We start from the raw sequence: 15,884 nt of genomic DNA on the forward strand, positions 1-15,884 counted from the left end.
TATATATATATATATATATATATAGCATGCACCTTTCATTGGGTACATGGCGGTTTGTCCTATTTCCACACAATCCTCCCTTTTGTGTTTTAACCTCTCTGAATACACAAATGGCATAAATATATCTCAGGTAGCTTACTGGTAGGTTGCTCTGAGAATGGAGTACATGTTTGCGGGTTCTAATCCTGGAAGTGGTGATTATTTTACCTCTCAAGAGTAGGCACTGGTAGGGAAAGTGTGATTAATGCACATTTAAGCAGTTGTAAGTAAGTTTGCCCGTGGTCTGCTTGACGGTAAGCAAAGGTTACACCTGTGAAGCGCTTATCCATTTAAACGTGTTTAAGTGCCACTTACTGTCACGCAAACCCGTGCAAAACCACTTACAACTGCTTAAAACATTAATCAACCTGCATCTAACAGCCCTTATTCTGGCCCTCAAAATAAATTAACAGCCCTTGCAGGTCTTGAACTCGGGACCATGAACACCACAGTCACTGACTTTACCACTAAGGCATCTGAGATATGTACAAATGTTATGGTGTTTAGAATATACATTTTACTACGGGCATTCCTCACTACTGAAAACAAATGTGACAGTCAGTTGGTGTACATATGTATGATATTTGTTAATGTTCATATGTTTGTGGAATTAAGTGTTGCATTGTGACCTGACAGGGTGTATTATGGATATGAATGGTTCTTGTTTTGTGTCCTTTTTTTATTATACCCATACTCCATGTATACTCCTCCAGTTCACTTATTGAACATCCAACCCAGGCTCTCCTTGATGCATAATTTCATTGTCCATCATTCCTCCCCCACCCCGATCTCTTTATACACAACAACCATCCCTTCTATGGTGAATTAAGTTAATATTAACAGTTATAATACCAGAGCTGCATGTGTTTTGTGTACACTTCAATCACTTTGGAATGCTTCTGTGTCACGAAGTGTGTTCATAGATGTTTATATATATGGCTATAGATCTAACTGTGTATATATATATATATATATATATATATATATGTGCAGACATCACTGACATGCATATATATATATATATATATATATATATATATATATATATATATATATATATATATATTTAGTATTAATTTTAACAGTTATACATATGTAGACTTGTATACATTGATTCACAAACTACAGTACATTACAATGTACTGTACTTATGTACACAAAGTGACTGTCCCATTTGTGGTCAGTACTGTGGAATGCCTATAGTAAAAGGTAAAGACCATGAAATGCTCAGATGGCTTAGTGGTAAGTCCCATGACTATGGTGTGCATGGTCCACGGTTCAAGACCTGCGATGCTTTAAAAATGTTTTTTACTCCAGAATAAGGCTCATTTAAGCAGTTGTAAGCATTTTTTAAAAATGTTTGTGTGACATTAAAGCAGCAGTTAAACACGGTTAAACAAAATTTAAAAATGTATAACCTGTGTGAGCAAACACGGCCCCATCTGCTAACTATTCAGGATATATACATTTCAGTGAAGTAACATCTCACTATGTGCTTACATAACATTAAAACCTCTGTTGATTTTACTCTCCGGCACACATGGGTTTATATGGGTGTTTCAAATGTTTATTATACTGAGGAATACTACCTAAATATGCAAGCTGTGATTAAGGTATACTTTTTAACATGAAAAACATCTCTGACTTATTGGGATTTGAACCACGAATGCGCAGATACTATGTGAATGCTGTAACCATTACACTATTGACATTAACGTTGCTTCTGCCTATTTCCTATTTAGATGATTTCTATGTGTAAGCTAGGCTAAGAAATCAAAACATAACAAATGAAATGAGAGACTATAAATTTAATTCCTAACTACATTAAGCATAGCCCCTCACTGACGCACTTCAAGAGAAACCTTGATGTGTGAATGGGTAACAGAATATACACTCCTGGGATCATGTGTCCCAGAACCATACAGCCAGGGTGAGGGGGAGCCCCTCCAGTTTTATAGCTGCAAGACCTGTTGGGGAATTTGAATGGTGTTGATTTTTCACATTAACATGCCCTTTTTAGATCACTAAGTGCCCCTATCACCCTCCGCCACCCCAGTGTGGAACAGCTTCCAGCAACTCTGCCTGGAATCACTTCATTGGCTATGCTTGACAGAGGCTCAGTCACTTCATCAATGGTGCAAAGAAAGCCAACACACTGTAGCTATGCTTCTAAATGCCCTTGGGCAGGCAGCCTACTACCTATCTGTGAACCTCTAAAGTGCAGGCCATCACAGAAATAATATGTGAATAAACAGAGCTTTCAGATCACAATATACAGTGAAAAAACACCATGTAGTCAGAAAACAGTTAAGTACAGCAAGAACATACAGAACACTGATGCTTAATCACTCCAAAAGCCTATCTTGGAAGCTGTAAGACTTGTATCAGTTTAAGGCTTTCTATTGCTTACCAGTAGGTTACCTACAGGAAAGATGAGAAACAAGCACAGATGGGGAACATGCATGCAACAATACGATACCGGCTTGCATGTGTCAGCCTTAGGCTTTCGAATACTGACCAAGGCGATTGGCGCCCCCATGGTGCCTTTTTTAGGCAAGTCTCACAGGTGAATCCCACCTCTGTAAACAGCACAATAGCAAAATCAATGAGGGTTATGCTACTCAATGCCAGGAGTTGTAATCACAAAATGCACGCACTCACAGCACTCCTCAGTATGGAAAACATGACAGTCCTGTCGAACACCCTGGTATTGGTTGATTTCAACTACCCTACCATTAACTGGGAAACTTACACTAGTACTCACTTCTAGGCCCAGCACTTCCTGGAATTTATCACCACAAATGCCCTATATCAGATGGTAAACTCCCCAACCAGAGGTGGAAACATACTAGAAGTGGTAATCACCAGCATGGGCAACACGTGCACCACAGCAGAGGTAAACCGGCCACTGGTTAAATCTGACCATGAGCTATTCACTGATGATTTCCACATCCAACCATCTCCCCCACCCAAGGTAACCACACTGAAAACCTTTCCTACAGCTAACTTCACATTACTAAAGACAGAGGTGGGAGGTTTCACAGCCCCTACAGTAAGGGAAAACACTGCTCAAGATACAGAAAGATTTACAAATGCACTTTATAAGCACCTACAAGGATGTATGGATCGTGCCATCACTGGTAAACCAAGACTTGGACACCAGTCTGGTGGACCCCTGTAATACACAGGCTATACAACAGAAGTAGGATAGTAGTCCAGAAAAACAGCAAATCCCAAGAAGGGCAGACATCCGTGACCAGTATTAGTAAGAAACTTAGGTCCCTCATGAAATCATCCAAGGCTAACTTCAACAGGAAAATAGGCAAGGATTCGAAAGATAACCACAAAGTCTTCTTTGGCTAAGCCAAGGATCTCAGTGGTAACACACACATTTGCACTATGCTGGTGCAATATAGCTCAAAATATACTGAACATACTAATATCGCCAACATCCTTGCAGACAAAGTCAGTGCAAACTTCACCCCCTAAAAAGCCCACAACAATACCCGTAAAGTACAGTATTCCAAACATCAGAGACACACAGGTGGAAATAGCCCTCTCAAACGGCAAAGCACAGTGTCAATGGAGGCAAATGCTGTCCCAGACTGTGTCTTCCAAACACAACAAGATGAACTAACCCCCCACCTAATTAAGCTTTTCAACCTCTGCCTCTACACAGGCTACATGCCCATACAATGGTGCATAACAACGGTTATTCCACTCCACCAAGGTGGAAACACAACTGACCATGGTAACTACCACCCCATAAGCCTGACTAGCATGGTCTGCAAAGCTATGGAGCACATCCTCATGGCACTCATTAACAAAGACAATGGTAACCTCCAAACGCTTGACCCAACCCAGGTCAGCTTGGTTGAGTGCAGATCATACCTACTGAACCTGTTTGACGTCTTACAGTCACCAAGGCATTAGATGAGGGGAGAGGTTGTTCACACATACTACCTGGACCTCGCCAAGGCTTTTGACACCATTCCCCACTCAGGTATTATTGATAAACTCACCAGCCTGTACATGAACCCATACATCACAGGATGGGTTGCCAACAGGCTTACACACAGAACCCACATGGTAAGACTAGCAGCCTCCAGGTCAAACTCTTAACCAGTCGCAACTGGTGGCCCACAGGACTCAGTCCTGGGACCCCTACTGTTTGGCATATACTTCTCAGTGGTACAGGCAAACACAGGTGGACTACGGCAGACTATGTTTGTCAATGACTGCAAACTGGGAGCCATAACTGACAGTCCAGCTGACACAGACATCCTTCAAAGGGCCTCACAGAGACCGACACAGGGTGTCAAAGCCATGGCCTCAAGCTAAGTGCCACAAACTGCATGGTCATTTCATTTGGGAAAAACTAAACACCCACATATTAACACATAAGTGGCAGCCACCTTAATACAGATGAGGTAATAGGGGATCTGGGGACTAAGGTAGATAGTGATCTCTCCTTTAACAATCATATCTCCAAAGTAGTTATGACATCCTTCTATGTAGGCCATCTGATTACTAAAGGGTTCGCATCTAGACATACTGAGGGTATAGTGCCCCTTTACTCGTCACTCATCAGTCCCATCAAAGAGTATGATAACCCATTTGGGATGTACCTCAGAAGACACTTCCAACAGCTGGAAGGTCCACGAACGTACCTCGCCATGAGGATTACTGGCCTCAAACATATGTCCTATGCAGCCAGACTGAATAAACTCCTGCTTTACTCAGTGGCATCTCGTTTACTCAGAAATGATCTCTGCTGGCCAACAAAGCCATGTCCAACTCAGGCTTAATGGATATGCTCCACCTATGGGAATCCATGTTACAGTGAGACACACACTGTAGTGAGCTAAACCTTGCCACAACAATAACTAGAACATGCTGGAGGGACAGATTCCTGTCACAGAAACTCCCCATGCTTTGGAACAACATCCCTAATTACATTATACAGAGCCCCTCACTAACACTCTTCGAGAGAAACCTTGAAGAGTGGATGGGGAACAGTAGATACACCCAATGGATACACACTCTGCTCCACAGAAGGACAGTTAATTAATCAATGGGGGGTCAAAAGCTGACACATTTTGGCTAGGCTTATGAATGCCCTTGGGCAGTTAGCCAAGTACCTACCTATAAACCTATGAACCTATACATACATACAGTATCAGCACATGCTGATAGCTTAATTTACTGTTCAGATGTTGACTTACCTTGTGCCAATAGCAGTTGTGTGGTGCAATAGTTGAGGGCTGCCTATGTTGGATGCACACAGTAGACTGCCTATACATGACAATTTACAGGTAGTCTTGTGTGTGCCATCAATTTTTACTGTGTGTGCAGGTGGAGAAAGGTGTCAGTCCCTAGGTGCCTACACTGTCAGTGTGTGTGCTATACGTTCGCTCCTTGCCAAGGCATGGGCATACTGGGCACGCCTCCGTCTGCCTATTGGGGCTGGCACAGGGTGTTTGTGGTCTGAGTACCTCTGTGCCTGTGGGGTCCTTGGCAATGGTGGTGGGCTGTGAGGGCCTTCACCATTCTGTCCTTGCTGCAGCTGTTTCTGCAGGATCATATTGTGTAGCATGGCACATACTATGAAGATGTGGGCACACGTGCCTGGAGAGTACTGCAAGGCTCCACCAGATATGTCCAAGCAACGGAACCGTGATTTAAGCATCTCACACACTCTGTGATGATTCTGGTTTGTGCGTGTGCCTCATTATGGCGTTCTTGCATGGATGTGTGTGTGCATTTCTGATGGGAGTCATCATCCACGGTTCCAGTGCATAGCCAGCATCCCCCACCAGGTGGCCATTTGGAATGTCCCCTTGACAAATACCTGATACAGCTGTGAGGCATGCCAGATGTGGGAGTCGTGATAGCTTCCAGGGCTGCCAGCACACACATCCATGATAATGCCCTGGGCATTGCACATGACCTGGCAGTTGATGGAGGGGTATCCCTTGCGGTTTATGTAGTGCCTACCCTGCTCACTGGGTGGTGACTTGATGTGTATGTGCGTGCAGTCTATTGCACCCAGTACCTCCGGGTATTCTGCCACATGGTGGAAGAGACGCATATTGCTGGCCATCTCCTCCTGCATTCGGGGGAAGTATATGTGCTCATTGGCATGTGGCAACACGGCATCCGGGAACTGGTGAAGTACCCTGGATGCTGATGCCTGTGAGATCCCCATGATATCCCCAGTTGGCCTTTGAAAGGTACATGTGGCTAGTATTCTCAGGCTTACACATACCTTCGTATCCACTGGGATGGGTTCTCCTCTGTTTGTTCTGGTTCTGAGGCATGGCCAGCACAGCTCCACAAGTTGCTGTAGGGTGCCCCTGTCCACCCTGTAACACTCTACTATCTCCAGATCATGAAGCCCCTGGTAGGTTACCCTGGGTCTGCACACTCTTCTCCTCCTCTGGTGCCTGAGGTGGTTGTCAGCATCATCCTCCACACCACCTTCAGTCTCCAACACATGCTGGTGGATCAAAGCTATGGAAGCCCATAACGTACATATTAAAAGTTCCCTGTATGTATACACCACTGGTGCAGAGTGTATGGGAATACACAAGTGTGTGTGAGGTGCATTCACACTTTATACTATTGTGCTATGGATGCTGCTGATGTCATTGGCTGTGTATGAGCAATTCCAGCTGCAGGTTATCTTAATTATGGGTTTTACAGTGAGTACTGCAAGTGTGGGGCCTGTAGTGTGGAGTTATGCTTGCCTGCCTTGATTAATCTGTCGCCCTTTAATTCACTTTTAAACCTGGATTCCCCTCCCATTGTCAGGCATGCATCCACCTGCCAATTTTCTTGTTTTGTACTTTCCCTACCCAGTCATGTGTTGCAAAATATGTTTTGTAGCTGATATAATGCAATTCTGCTTTGTTCTGCTGTGACACTTTACTGTTTTCTTTGCAGTACAGCCCCTCCCATTTCTTGTTCTGCAGGTAGCTGCTTGCAGCCTTGTTAGCTGTTGTCAATGGCCCACTGTAGGTTCCTAGGTGTTAATTAGTCATTTGTACTCCAATTTCTCTGCTGCAGCATTTCCTTATTTTTTTCCTATATCCTTCCTGTTTCAGCTCCAGTGCGAGCCACGCAAACCCGTTTACCGAGTTTAAGCACGTTTTAATCTCCGTTCACATGCATACTCAGTTACCTTGTGTGCTCTCAGCTAAGCAAAGCTATAGCCAGTTCAACACACCCCTTTCCTGCAGCTTTGCTTAGCTACGGGAAAACCGGATTAGCAATGCTCCAATCTGTTTACAGCAAAGGTGACACACCCCTCTCTTGATGTCATTTTTATCTCAAGGGCACACCTCGGTGTTATAACGCTACGCTGCGAGGTGCATCCTTACACAAGTGGGGAATCTGTGATTCACTATTACTCCTCTCATTTGCATGGCATTACCTACTAATTCCTAGCTACCGTGCAAAAACACTGTCACAGCCCCTTAGCAACCCTGGCACCATGGTGTGGTGTAACATGCCTGCCATTGACTATTATGGGGAAATCGTGATATGTGTTACATTGCAGTTTTATTCTATATTTTTCTATTTTCCTTGCAATCCCATTTGCGCGCCGCTTCCCTGCGCTTAAACTTCGCGATAGTGCGAAAAATAAAATTAAATGTTCTTTTTATATTTTGCACATTTCTTATGCCAGTGGCTATATATTTAGCGATTGGCATATATTAACAATATAATACATGTGTTTGGTCGGCTGTCATGGCTCCGATTTTATGTTTGCAAAAATGTAAACCTTTTTTTACAGTTTACATTTCTGCATGCTTACACTATGCCTACACCACTTCTTGGATCGCTAAATACCTTCATTTGCATGCTACACTGCTGCAAATGGGGTACTTAGCATACAGAGGCCAGAAGCTGTGCTGGCGTAGCAAACGCAGGTAGTGCACGTGGAAATAGCTCGTACCTGGATCGCTCGTCGGCCATATTTGGTGTTGGAACGCCAACACTACGCCTGCACCTGGTGCAAGGTTCATGAATCCCAGGGAAGATAGATTGATTGGACACGCTGTTTTTTGTTTCTGTTTAGCACATAGGGAAAGCTAGATATGCTGAAGTTTTGTACAACAAAAAATGGCACTTGAATGTTACAATGAAAGAAGTGAAAATGTGTCTGTGGATGAAATGATGGGGATAGTGAAAATTGTGGTTTTATTTATTTAAACTTGCCATTTGGTTTATAATAAATGGCAAATTATTTGCAAATATCTGACTACATAATTTTTGCAGTTAAGTGTCATGTTCTTTTGCATCCACATGGCCTACCACAAACTCAATGAAATGGATTATTGGTTTGGCTTAATGTTTGTCTGAAGGTTGGCACACTCAGGGGTGCAGCACCCGCCTGCAATGGGAATAGAAAAAAAATCTCTGATCTTCTCAAACTAAAAGATATATTTTTTTTACTGTAAAAAAAAAACTGTGATTAGCTTGATGAAACTATCTCCAGTGTATTATACTTGATATTAAGGTAATGTGATGCATGGCAGAAGTTCAAGACGTTATATCTGCATTACTCCTAGGATAAAAGAGCAAGGCACCCACTGCTAAGGTTGATGAGTTGGCTGACAGCACTTTAAAATGAGCAGTACAGGAGTAGCTCCCAAAAAGGTCTGGGTATTACTCACTGTGTGGGGGTGAGTCAGAGCAGACTCCCTTACTCAGACTAAAGCTCCCAGCTACAACGACTGTGCCAGTGGGTCTTTCTTAGTTAAAACTACATGTTGTGCAGCTGGTATGTCTAATTGGTCTTTATCTCCATTAGTCAATCATAACCACAGTCTCAGCAGGGGGTTCTATAAACTACAGACTTACAAGGCAGTGCTGATGGAACATTGGTACATTTGATTTGTAGTAGCTTCTTATGCTGCAGTGTTAACATCATTTTATGATTTAGTGCCAGGAAAACTGTCTCTCGATGACTCACTATTACCACAAGGCACCTAAGTGGTGTTTGATACACCTGCTACCCAAACGCGTTGCCATCGCTTCTATACAACGCTATATGCACTTGAGAAATGAACGGATGGCAACCTTGCTGAGCAAGTCCGATACAAAATACGCATAATGATATCACTAAAGGACCCACACTCTCTTACTAAATGATCCTGTATGCTTTACTTTGCAAAACACCAGAAGCTGTCCTACTTCCTACGTTGTTTTTGATGCAAGCATATGCCTGTATGACTAGCTACAACTAGGATATACAGCCGAAAACATGCAGTAGGTGGACTGGACACTAAACTGGCTATAGATGTGAGTGTGCGTGTGAGTGCATGGTGCGGAAGAACTACCGCGCCAGGGTGGTGGTGTGAATCTTGCCTGTAGATGTAGATGACTGTCAGTGTTGAAGTGACACCCCAACCCCACGTGCAAACTTGAGAAAAGGGGGTTGTGGATGGAGAGCCACAACAGACTAGACCCCCCCCCCCCCAACACACAAACAAACACACACTACGGGAAAATATTCTTACAGCTGTATTAAAACAATGAAAGGAGACTGAATTCGTTAGTATTTCCCTGCAAATCTGTCCCTAACGTAAAAACACCGAAACGGCAGAATTAGTTTACGGTTCTTTGGAAATCAGTGGGCACTCTCAGAAGTCAAAACACTGAAAAAGCAAAATGGGCCAAGGTTATTATTTAACTTCATTTGCAATCTGAGGCAGGTTGACGTTTTACAAATATAAGCTAGCCTAAGAAGGACTTGCCTGAATAACAGATTACTGTCAGACTCCTTTTCTGGCGTCATCGCAGGGCAATGAGTAAGTACTCTTGGAGAGACATGCAGACCAGATTGGTGTTAAACTTTGATCTACAGCATTGCCGCCCCCCCCAAAAAAATAAATAAATAAAAGAACGCGTGTACTATATGTGTGTTACATAAAAGTCTTACTTCTAGCAAACATAGCAACGGTTCTGCAAGGGCAAGCTTCCAAGATCCGATGTAGTGCCTGGAAATGGTACAGCTGAATGGTTCCGAGCCCGATCACTGCCCATGTCACCCCCACCCCCTTCACGGAAGCAGCTGGCAGGCGACGGCTTGCCGTCTGCCTCTTAAAACACAAGAACAAACGTGCCAAATTACTGAATTCCCTGCATCGTGCGCCAGTTAAACTCGTGTGAAGTCATTGTATTTCATCGCTGTGCAGCCACTATATTTTGAGAGGCCAATAGCAGTTGAAATACTAGGACATGATTTGCTCTTAACTTTTACAGAAACAAAGTGGATTCTAGCTGCACAGCCTATAGCCAACACTAAAAAGTGAAGTAATGAAAAACAAAACGAGTATAACACACTCGTATTCAGTCATAATATAACAGCTTCCAGACATGCAAAAATTAATTAGGCAAACTACATAATCAAGTGCTGCTGCTTTAAAAAGAAAAAAAACACTTGCACAGCGTGACTCCAAATAAATGGAGTAACGGTTTTTTTTTTACACAAACAGAGCTAAAGCGCCACCTTCAGCAGTGATTAGTGTATGCTTTCATTCATAAATGACTAACACTCCACCTTCCAATTCATCATGTAAGATGACCTCACCATCTGGAATCATTTTAATAAGAGTAAATGCTAACGGTACCAACTGATTCCCGAACTCGCTGTAAGCACAGATTTACAGACTATTTTGGATAAAAACAGCCCTGTCTGCAGTGCAGTCTATTGGTCTATTGCCTCTACAAAATATTTAGACACAAGGTGTAATAAACAAACTCCGCCTCTTTTTTTTTTTCTCCTTTGCAGAACAACCCCAAGCAGTCTACGGGCCGAAGGGTCTGCAGAGCCTTGGGGGCGGGGAATTCTAGCACACATGGGAAGGATTTTCTTAGCGTTGATTGGGGGATATTCAGTGATGTTACCACATGACCCCGCCTTTAACTTGTTAAGAAGGAGGCTGCAAGTTTGCAAGACATAAAGCAACGGTAGCGAGTTTTGAGCTTATGAGTATTTGCTGGCGATTGTTGGGTTTTGGTGTATGTGGTACAACAAACAGCCACTGTCTAACAACGCGCATTAAATTATATACAATACTGAAATAAAATGGTACTGCAGGCAGGTGTGATGGAGGCTGAAATGATCAATGCTACAGAAAGTGGCATTGATACCGAAGAGGGTGAGTTTGTAGCTGGCAGCCCTCTAGCCCTGGATGAGAGTGACCCAGACTGGTGCAAAACGGCATCTGGGCACATCAAGCGACCCATGAATGCCTTCATGGTGTGGTCCAAGATCGAACGGCGAAAGATCATGGAACAGTCTCCTGATATGCATAACGCAGAAATATCCAAGAGGCTGGGTAAGCGCTGGAAAATGCTCAAGGACAGTGAAAAGATCCCATTCATCAGGGAAGCTGAACGGTTACGGCTCAAACACATGGCCGATTATCCCGACTACAAGTACAGACCTAAGAAAAAACCTAAGATTGATGCAGCGCTTAAACAAGGCAGCGCTCAGCTGAGCCCGGACAAATCCAGCAGTGGTGGCTGCGTTGGCACCGGCGGAAAAAGTGGGAAGAATCCCAGTAAAAAGTGCAACAAACTGAAAAGCGCCATCAGAGTAGGTTGCAGTGCAAGTAAGGCTGGACACGATTACACCGATGAGGTACTTTTCGGTAGCATGAAAATGAATCGAGCTGTTATAAAGCAAGAGTGCACCGACGACGAAGAGGAGGAGGATGACTACGACGAGCTGCAAGAACGGATCAAGCAGGAGGACGAAGACGAAGAAGAGGAGGAACGGCGGCGACTCCAGTTGCAGTTGCAGAAAATAAGGCGCTACTCTGTTGCAAAAGTGCCGGCAAGTCCTACACTCAGCTCCTCAGCCGAGTCAACTGAGGGAGCCAGCATGTATGAGGAGGCGAGGGGAGCTACAGCTAACAGACTGTATTACAATTTCAAAAACATCACCAAACAGAGTGCAACATACTCTGCAGTTTCATCTCGGTCTGTCTCTACCTCATCATCCTCCTCCTCCTCTTCTTCCTCCTCTGCAGAAGACGCGGACGACTTGTTGTTCGACTTCAGCCTGAATTTTTTGCAGAATCCGCAAACCTGCACCGAGGTGGGCAACAGTGGTGGAAGCTCGGGCAATCTGGCATTGTCACTAGTAGACAAGGATCTGGACTCTGTCAGCGAGGGTAGCCTGGGCTCCCATTTCGAATTCCCCGATTATTGCACCCCTGAACTTAGCGAAATGATCGCCGGCGACTGGCTGGAGGCCAACTTTTCCGACTTGGTGTTCACTTACTGACATTTTTTTTCTGAAGGATAATTTAGACCGAGCATCGCTCCTGTTGCAAGAACTTGCTAGGCGAAACCTGGTTGTTTCTCGTCCTGGTCAACCCTGTGTGGGTGCATTCACTGGAAAGTAAAGGGCGCGCAACGAGACTGGGAATTTACGGAAAGTACATAAATAGAAAATTATATATAAATATATATGAACAAGAACGATGACGGAAGGAAGGCTGCCTTTAAAACATATGGTGCTTGTAGGTGGAAAAGTCTGAAAACTGCGTATCAGGTCTCTTGTCTGCTGGCATTACAACAGCTTCTCGAGCAGGATTTTTTATTATTGTTGGATTGTTTGTCTTTTCATACGATCTTATTTCAATGGACTGTAAATTAAAAAAAAAGCGGGACCATGTTTAAACTTGGAGGGAGAACTTATGTGATCTCTTCTATGCATCGGACTTTTCTTTTAAGCTGCAGGGAACTTAGTATATCATCCAGTGAACTGGGTATGACTTTAACCCAACAAGGCACGGAATAATGTACTTTTGAGATCAAATGTATGATTTTTTTTCATAATGTGATTTTTAATTGCCAATGTTTTGTAACATGTTCCCTTATACCTCCATGACTGAATATCAGGCAGCCTAAACCTCAGTACGTAAAGGTATGAACACTTTTTGATACATAGCCGACCTCAGTCTTCTTTTTTAAGAATAAGAAAAAAAAAATATTTTCAGGCGTATTTTTGTACACTGAAAAGGGAAAATTCTTACTGTGGTTCTTTCCCTCCAGTAAGACTTCCAGGCACTTCTTCCCTTTTTATTTGTTTTAGCATGCAAGTTACCTATATGGTTATAGAATTACAGTTTAAAACTCCTTGCATCTAAAAAAGCCTTGTGATTTTAAAATACGTTTTGTACAGCTGTAGTTCAACTTGTTGAATATCTATAGGTAAAGATTTACTAAAAATCGTGCTATAGACCTCAGAGCTGTTATCTTAGTTTAAAGAATGTACATGTATTGTATTATAGTAGAAAATGTGTGTAACATATCTGTTAAGATTGGCCCAAATGGAAAGTGAACTGGATCCTAGACTTGGGAAAGAGGCACACAGCTAACATTTCCTTTGTGCAATATAGACTACAAAATGCAAGCCAGATGCATGTTTTGTAGCAAAGGATAACTGTCATGCTTGGCCCTTTTGATGATGAAGTCTTACAGTTTTAGTAAATCAGCTGGGTCATACGGCAGTCTGTGAAATGTAATAAAATGGACACAGTGTGATAGGGTCTGCAGCTTTGAGGTATTCACACAATTAGAATCAAAATAATGGGGTGCAGGGATACTAAAATGTTTGCTTTCTCTGCCCTTATTCGCTTTCTAGGATCCATTGATCCCCTACATCCAGATTTCCTGGGCATATTTATTTATTTATTTAGACATTTATATAAAATGATTGTGGAATGCCCTTTCTCCCATGGAAACACGGTGATGTTAAGGGTCCTTTCACATTTAGGAGGGTTCTGTATGTGAACCTCTTTTTAATATGGACTTGTCTTACAGAGTCTGATTTTTTTTAACTCAATTGCACTGCGTCTGCTGGGATTGTGCTGATAATGCTGAATATTCAACAGAGGGGAAGGACCAGATGTAAACGCAATGTCTAGGTATCCTTCAGGATGTAAGAATTGTAGCAAAACATTTAACATTTCTTGGACTGCATATATTTACTGCATCAAAAAAGAGGATAGTCCAGCTTTACCAATGTAGAGTAGACCCTGAGTGTTAACAGATACCTGCAATCTCAGTAATTATCTCTGGTGACTGCCTTATTTATGGAACCACAATGGTTGAGGTAAATTGCCTGTCCTTTCTGAAAAGTAGCATTCATTTACTACTGACAGCCTATATTTGCCTTATGAGGCACACAAATGATTTGGTCATTGGAGTGGGTTACACTCAATGTGCTTTATTCCGAGCTAGGCACACTGGGACCTTAGAAGTGGTTCTGCTGTCATTACTGGAAAGTGTATTTAGAAATGGTTTTGATCTTGGAAAGTTGTGTGTAACTCTTTTATTTTATCATGATAGTAAACAAAGCACAAGCTGGACTAAAAATGAGCTCTGTCAAAGGCTTTCCATGCATCCCTGTACAGATTTATGTTATTTGTAGATAACCTACTTCCAGAGAGGTTTCAATAAAATCTGGATACGTGACTGTAGAACTATCTTGTTTTCTTCAGCATATTAGTCTTAATAGCATTTGGTGCTATGAATCCTCTTTTTTAAGTCTGTTTATTAAATATATATATTGATAGAATTACTTTTCTGCTGTCCCTTTTGCCATCTGTTATGTTCCTTAACTATATTTTATAACTTGTCCTTGAATTAATGTTGCTGGTTTTTAAACATTTGAAGGCAGCTTCTTGCTGTGCTGACAAACCTTTAATACAAGATGCTCAGGGTTCCCCCTAAAGAATTTTATTTCTAGTCCCCCTCCTTCACAAACCCTTTAGAATGACTACAGCGTTCATGGAACACACACTTTTTTATTTGCAATTTTGTGATCCTGTTTATGAAGCTGAACATGGAAAAAATCATCTGTGTTTATCAAACTTTGATAATGGCACCCAATAAACACTATTTGATAACATTTATGCCAGCATTTATTGTGTTACAGATTAGGCTGTCTTACTGCTGAGTTTTCCGGAAGTGAATCTTGTCCGTAATGCTAACATTGTTATTTCACAGAATGAAGAGGATTGGCTACTCACGCAGGAGTATGATTGCAGTATTCAAAGCAGTTGGAATAATGATTCATAGCCAACATCAGGATTTCTCTTACTTGGTTATACCATCAATCTGCACTCGTGTCTGCTTTGATTGGGGGGGCAGTTCTACAAACTGAATTCAGTGAAGTCTATTAAGCTGAACTGAGTAATCAATGTCGATTTTTATATATATATATATATATATATATATATATATATATATATATACTGCTTTAGTGCCATGGTCTACAAGGTAACCACCAGCATTGTGAATTATGCCACTCTCCATTTGTGACCAGACTACCTAGCTGTTCCTATGTGTGTAGATGGCTGAGTCACATTCTGTCTACATGTTTTGGCTTTACACATTTATGCCATGAGCTTATTGGGCAAATTGACTATTACCTTGAGTTAGAAGGGAGGTGGGGAGCAGAAAATTTTCACTCTGGTTGCATTTAATTTTATGACAGCCTTATTTTCCCTAAATTCAAACTGTGATCTCAAACTGAGATTATTGGGAAACTCGATACCCTGGCCAGCTGTCGGCCTTCTCTGTATTACATTTTTATGTAAAATGTTATTGTCAATATTAACATGACCTTTCCAATTTTTGAATCGCATCCCCATGATTAGTAACAGATACCAAAGCAGGGTTTGTTGAAAGCTTGTTTTCCACTTTAGACAAAATTTGGACTTCAGTCCTCTTACATGTATACACCGAAACGCAAAACCAAAAATGCACTTTTAGAAGTAACACAAGTAAATGCCAAATATAACTGGTACAGGTCT

General features: G+C 42.2%; 1 protein-coding gene across 1 annotated transcript; it reads left to right on the forward strand.

Moving 5' to 3' along the window:
* The first annotated feature begins 10,995 nt into the window (after positions 1-10,995).
* On the forward strand, positions 10,996-14,977 carry SOX11 (SRY-box transcription factor 11). The gene has a single exon (XM_044070511.1). It carries the CDS (start codon positions 11,138-11,140, stop codon positions 12,341-12,343), a length of 1,206 nt encoding a protein of 401 aa, XP_043926446.1. The 5' UTR covers positions 10,996-11,137; the 3' UTR covers positions 12,344-14,977.
* The last annotated feature ends 907 nt before the right edge of the window (positions 14,978-15,884 follow it).

The sequence above is a fragment of the Protopterus annectens genome, chromosome 1.part0 (genome assembly GCF_019279795.1).
Source record: "Protopterus annectens isolate FY-2018-M chromosome 1.part0, PAN1.0, whole genome shotgun sequence".
In the NCBI taxonomy this organism is placed as follows: domain Eukaryota; kingdom Metazoa; phylum Chordata; order Ceratodontiformes; family Protopteridae; genus Protopterus; species Protopterus annectens.

Coding starts and splice junctions, on each gene's coding strand:
- SOX11 (XM_044070511.1), top strand. CDS start 11,138: ATGGTACTGCAGGCAGGTGTGATGGAGGCTGAAATGATCAATGCTACA.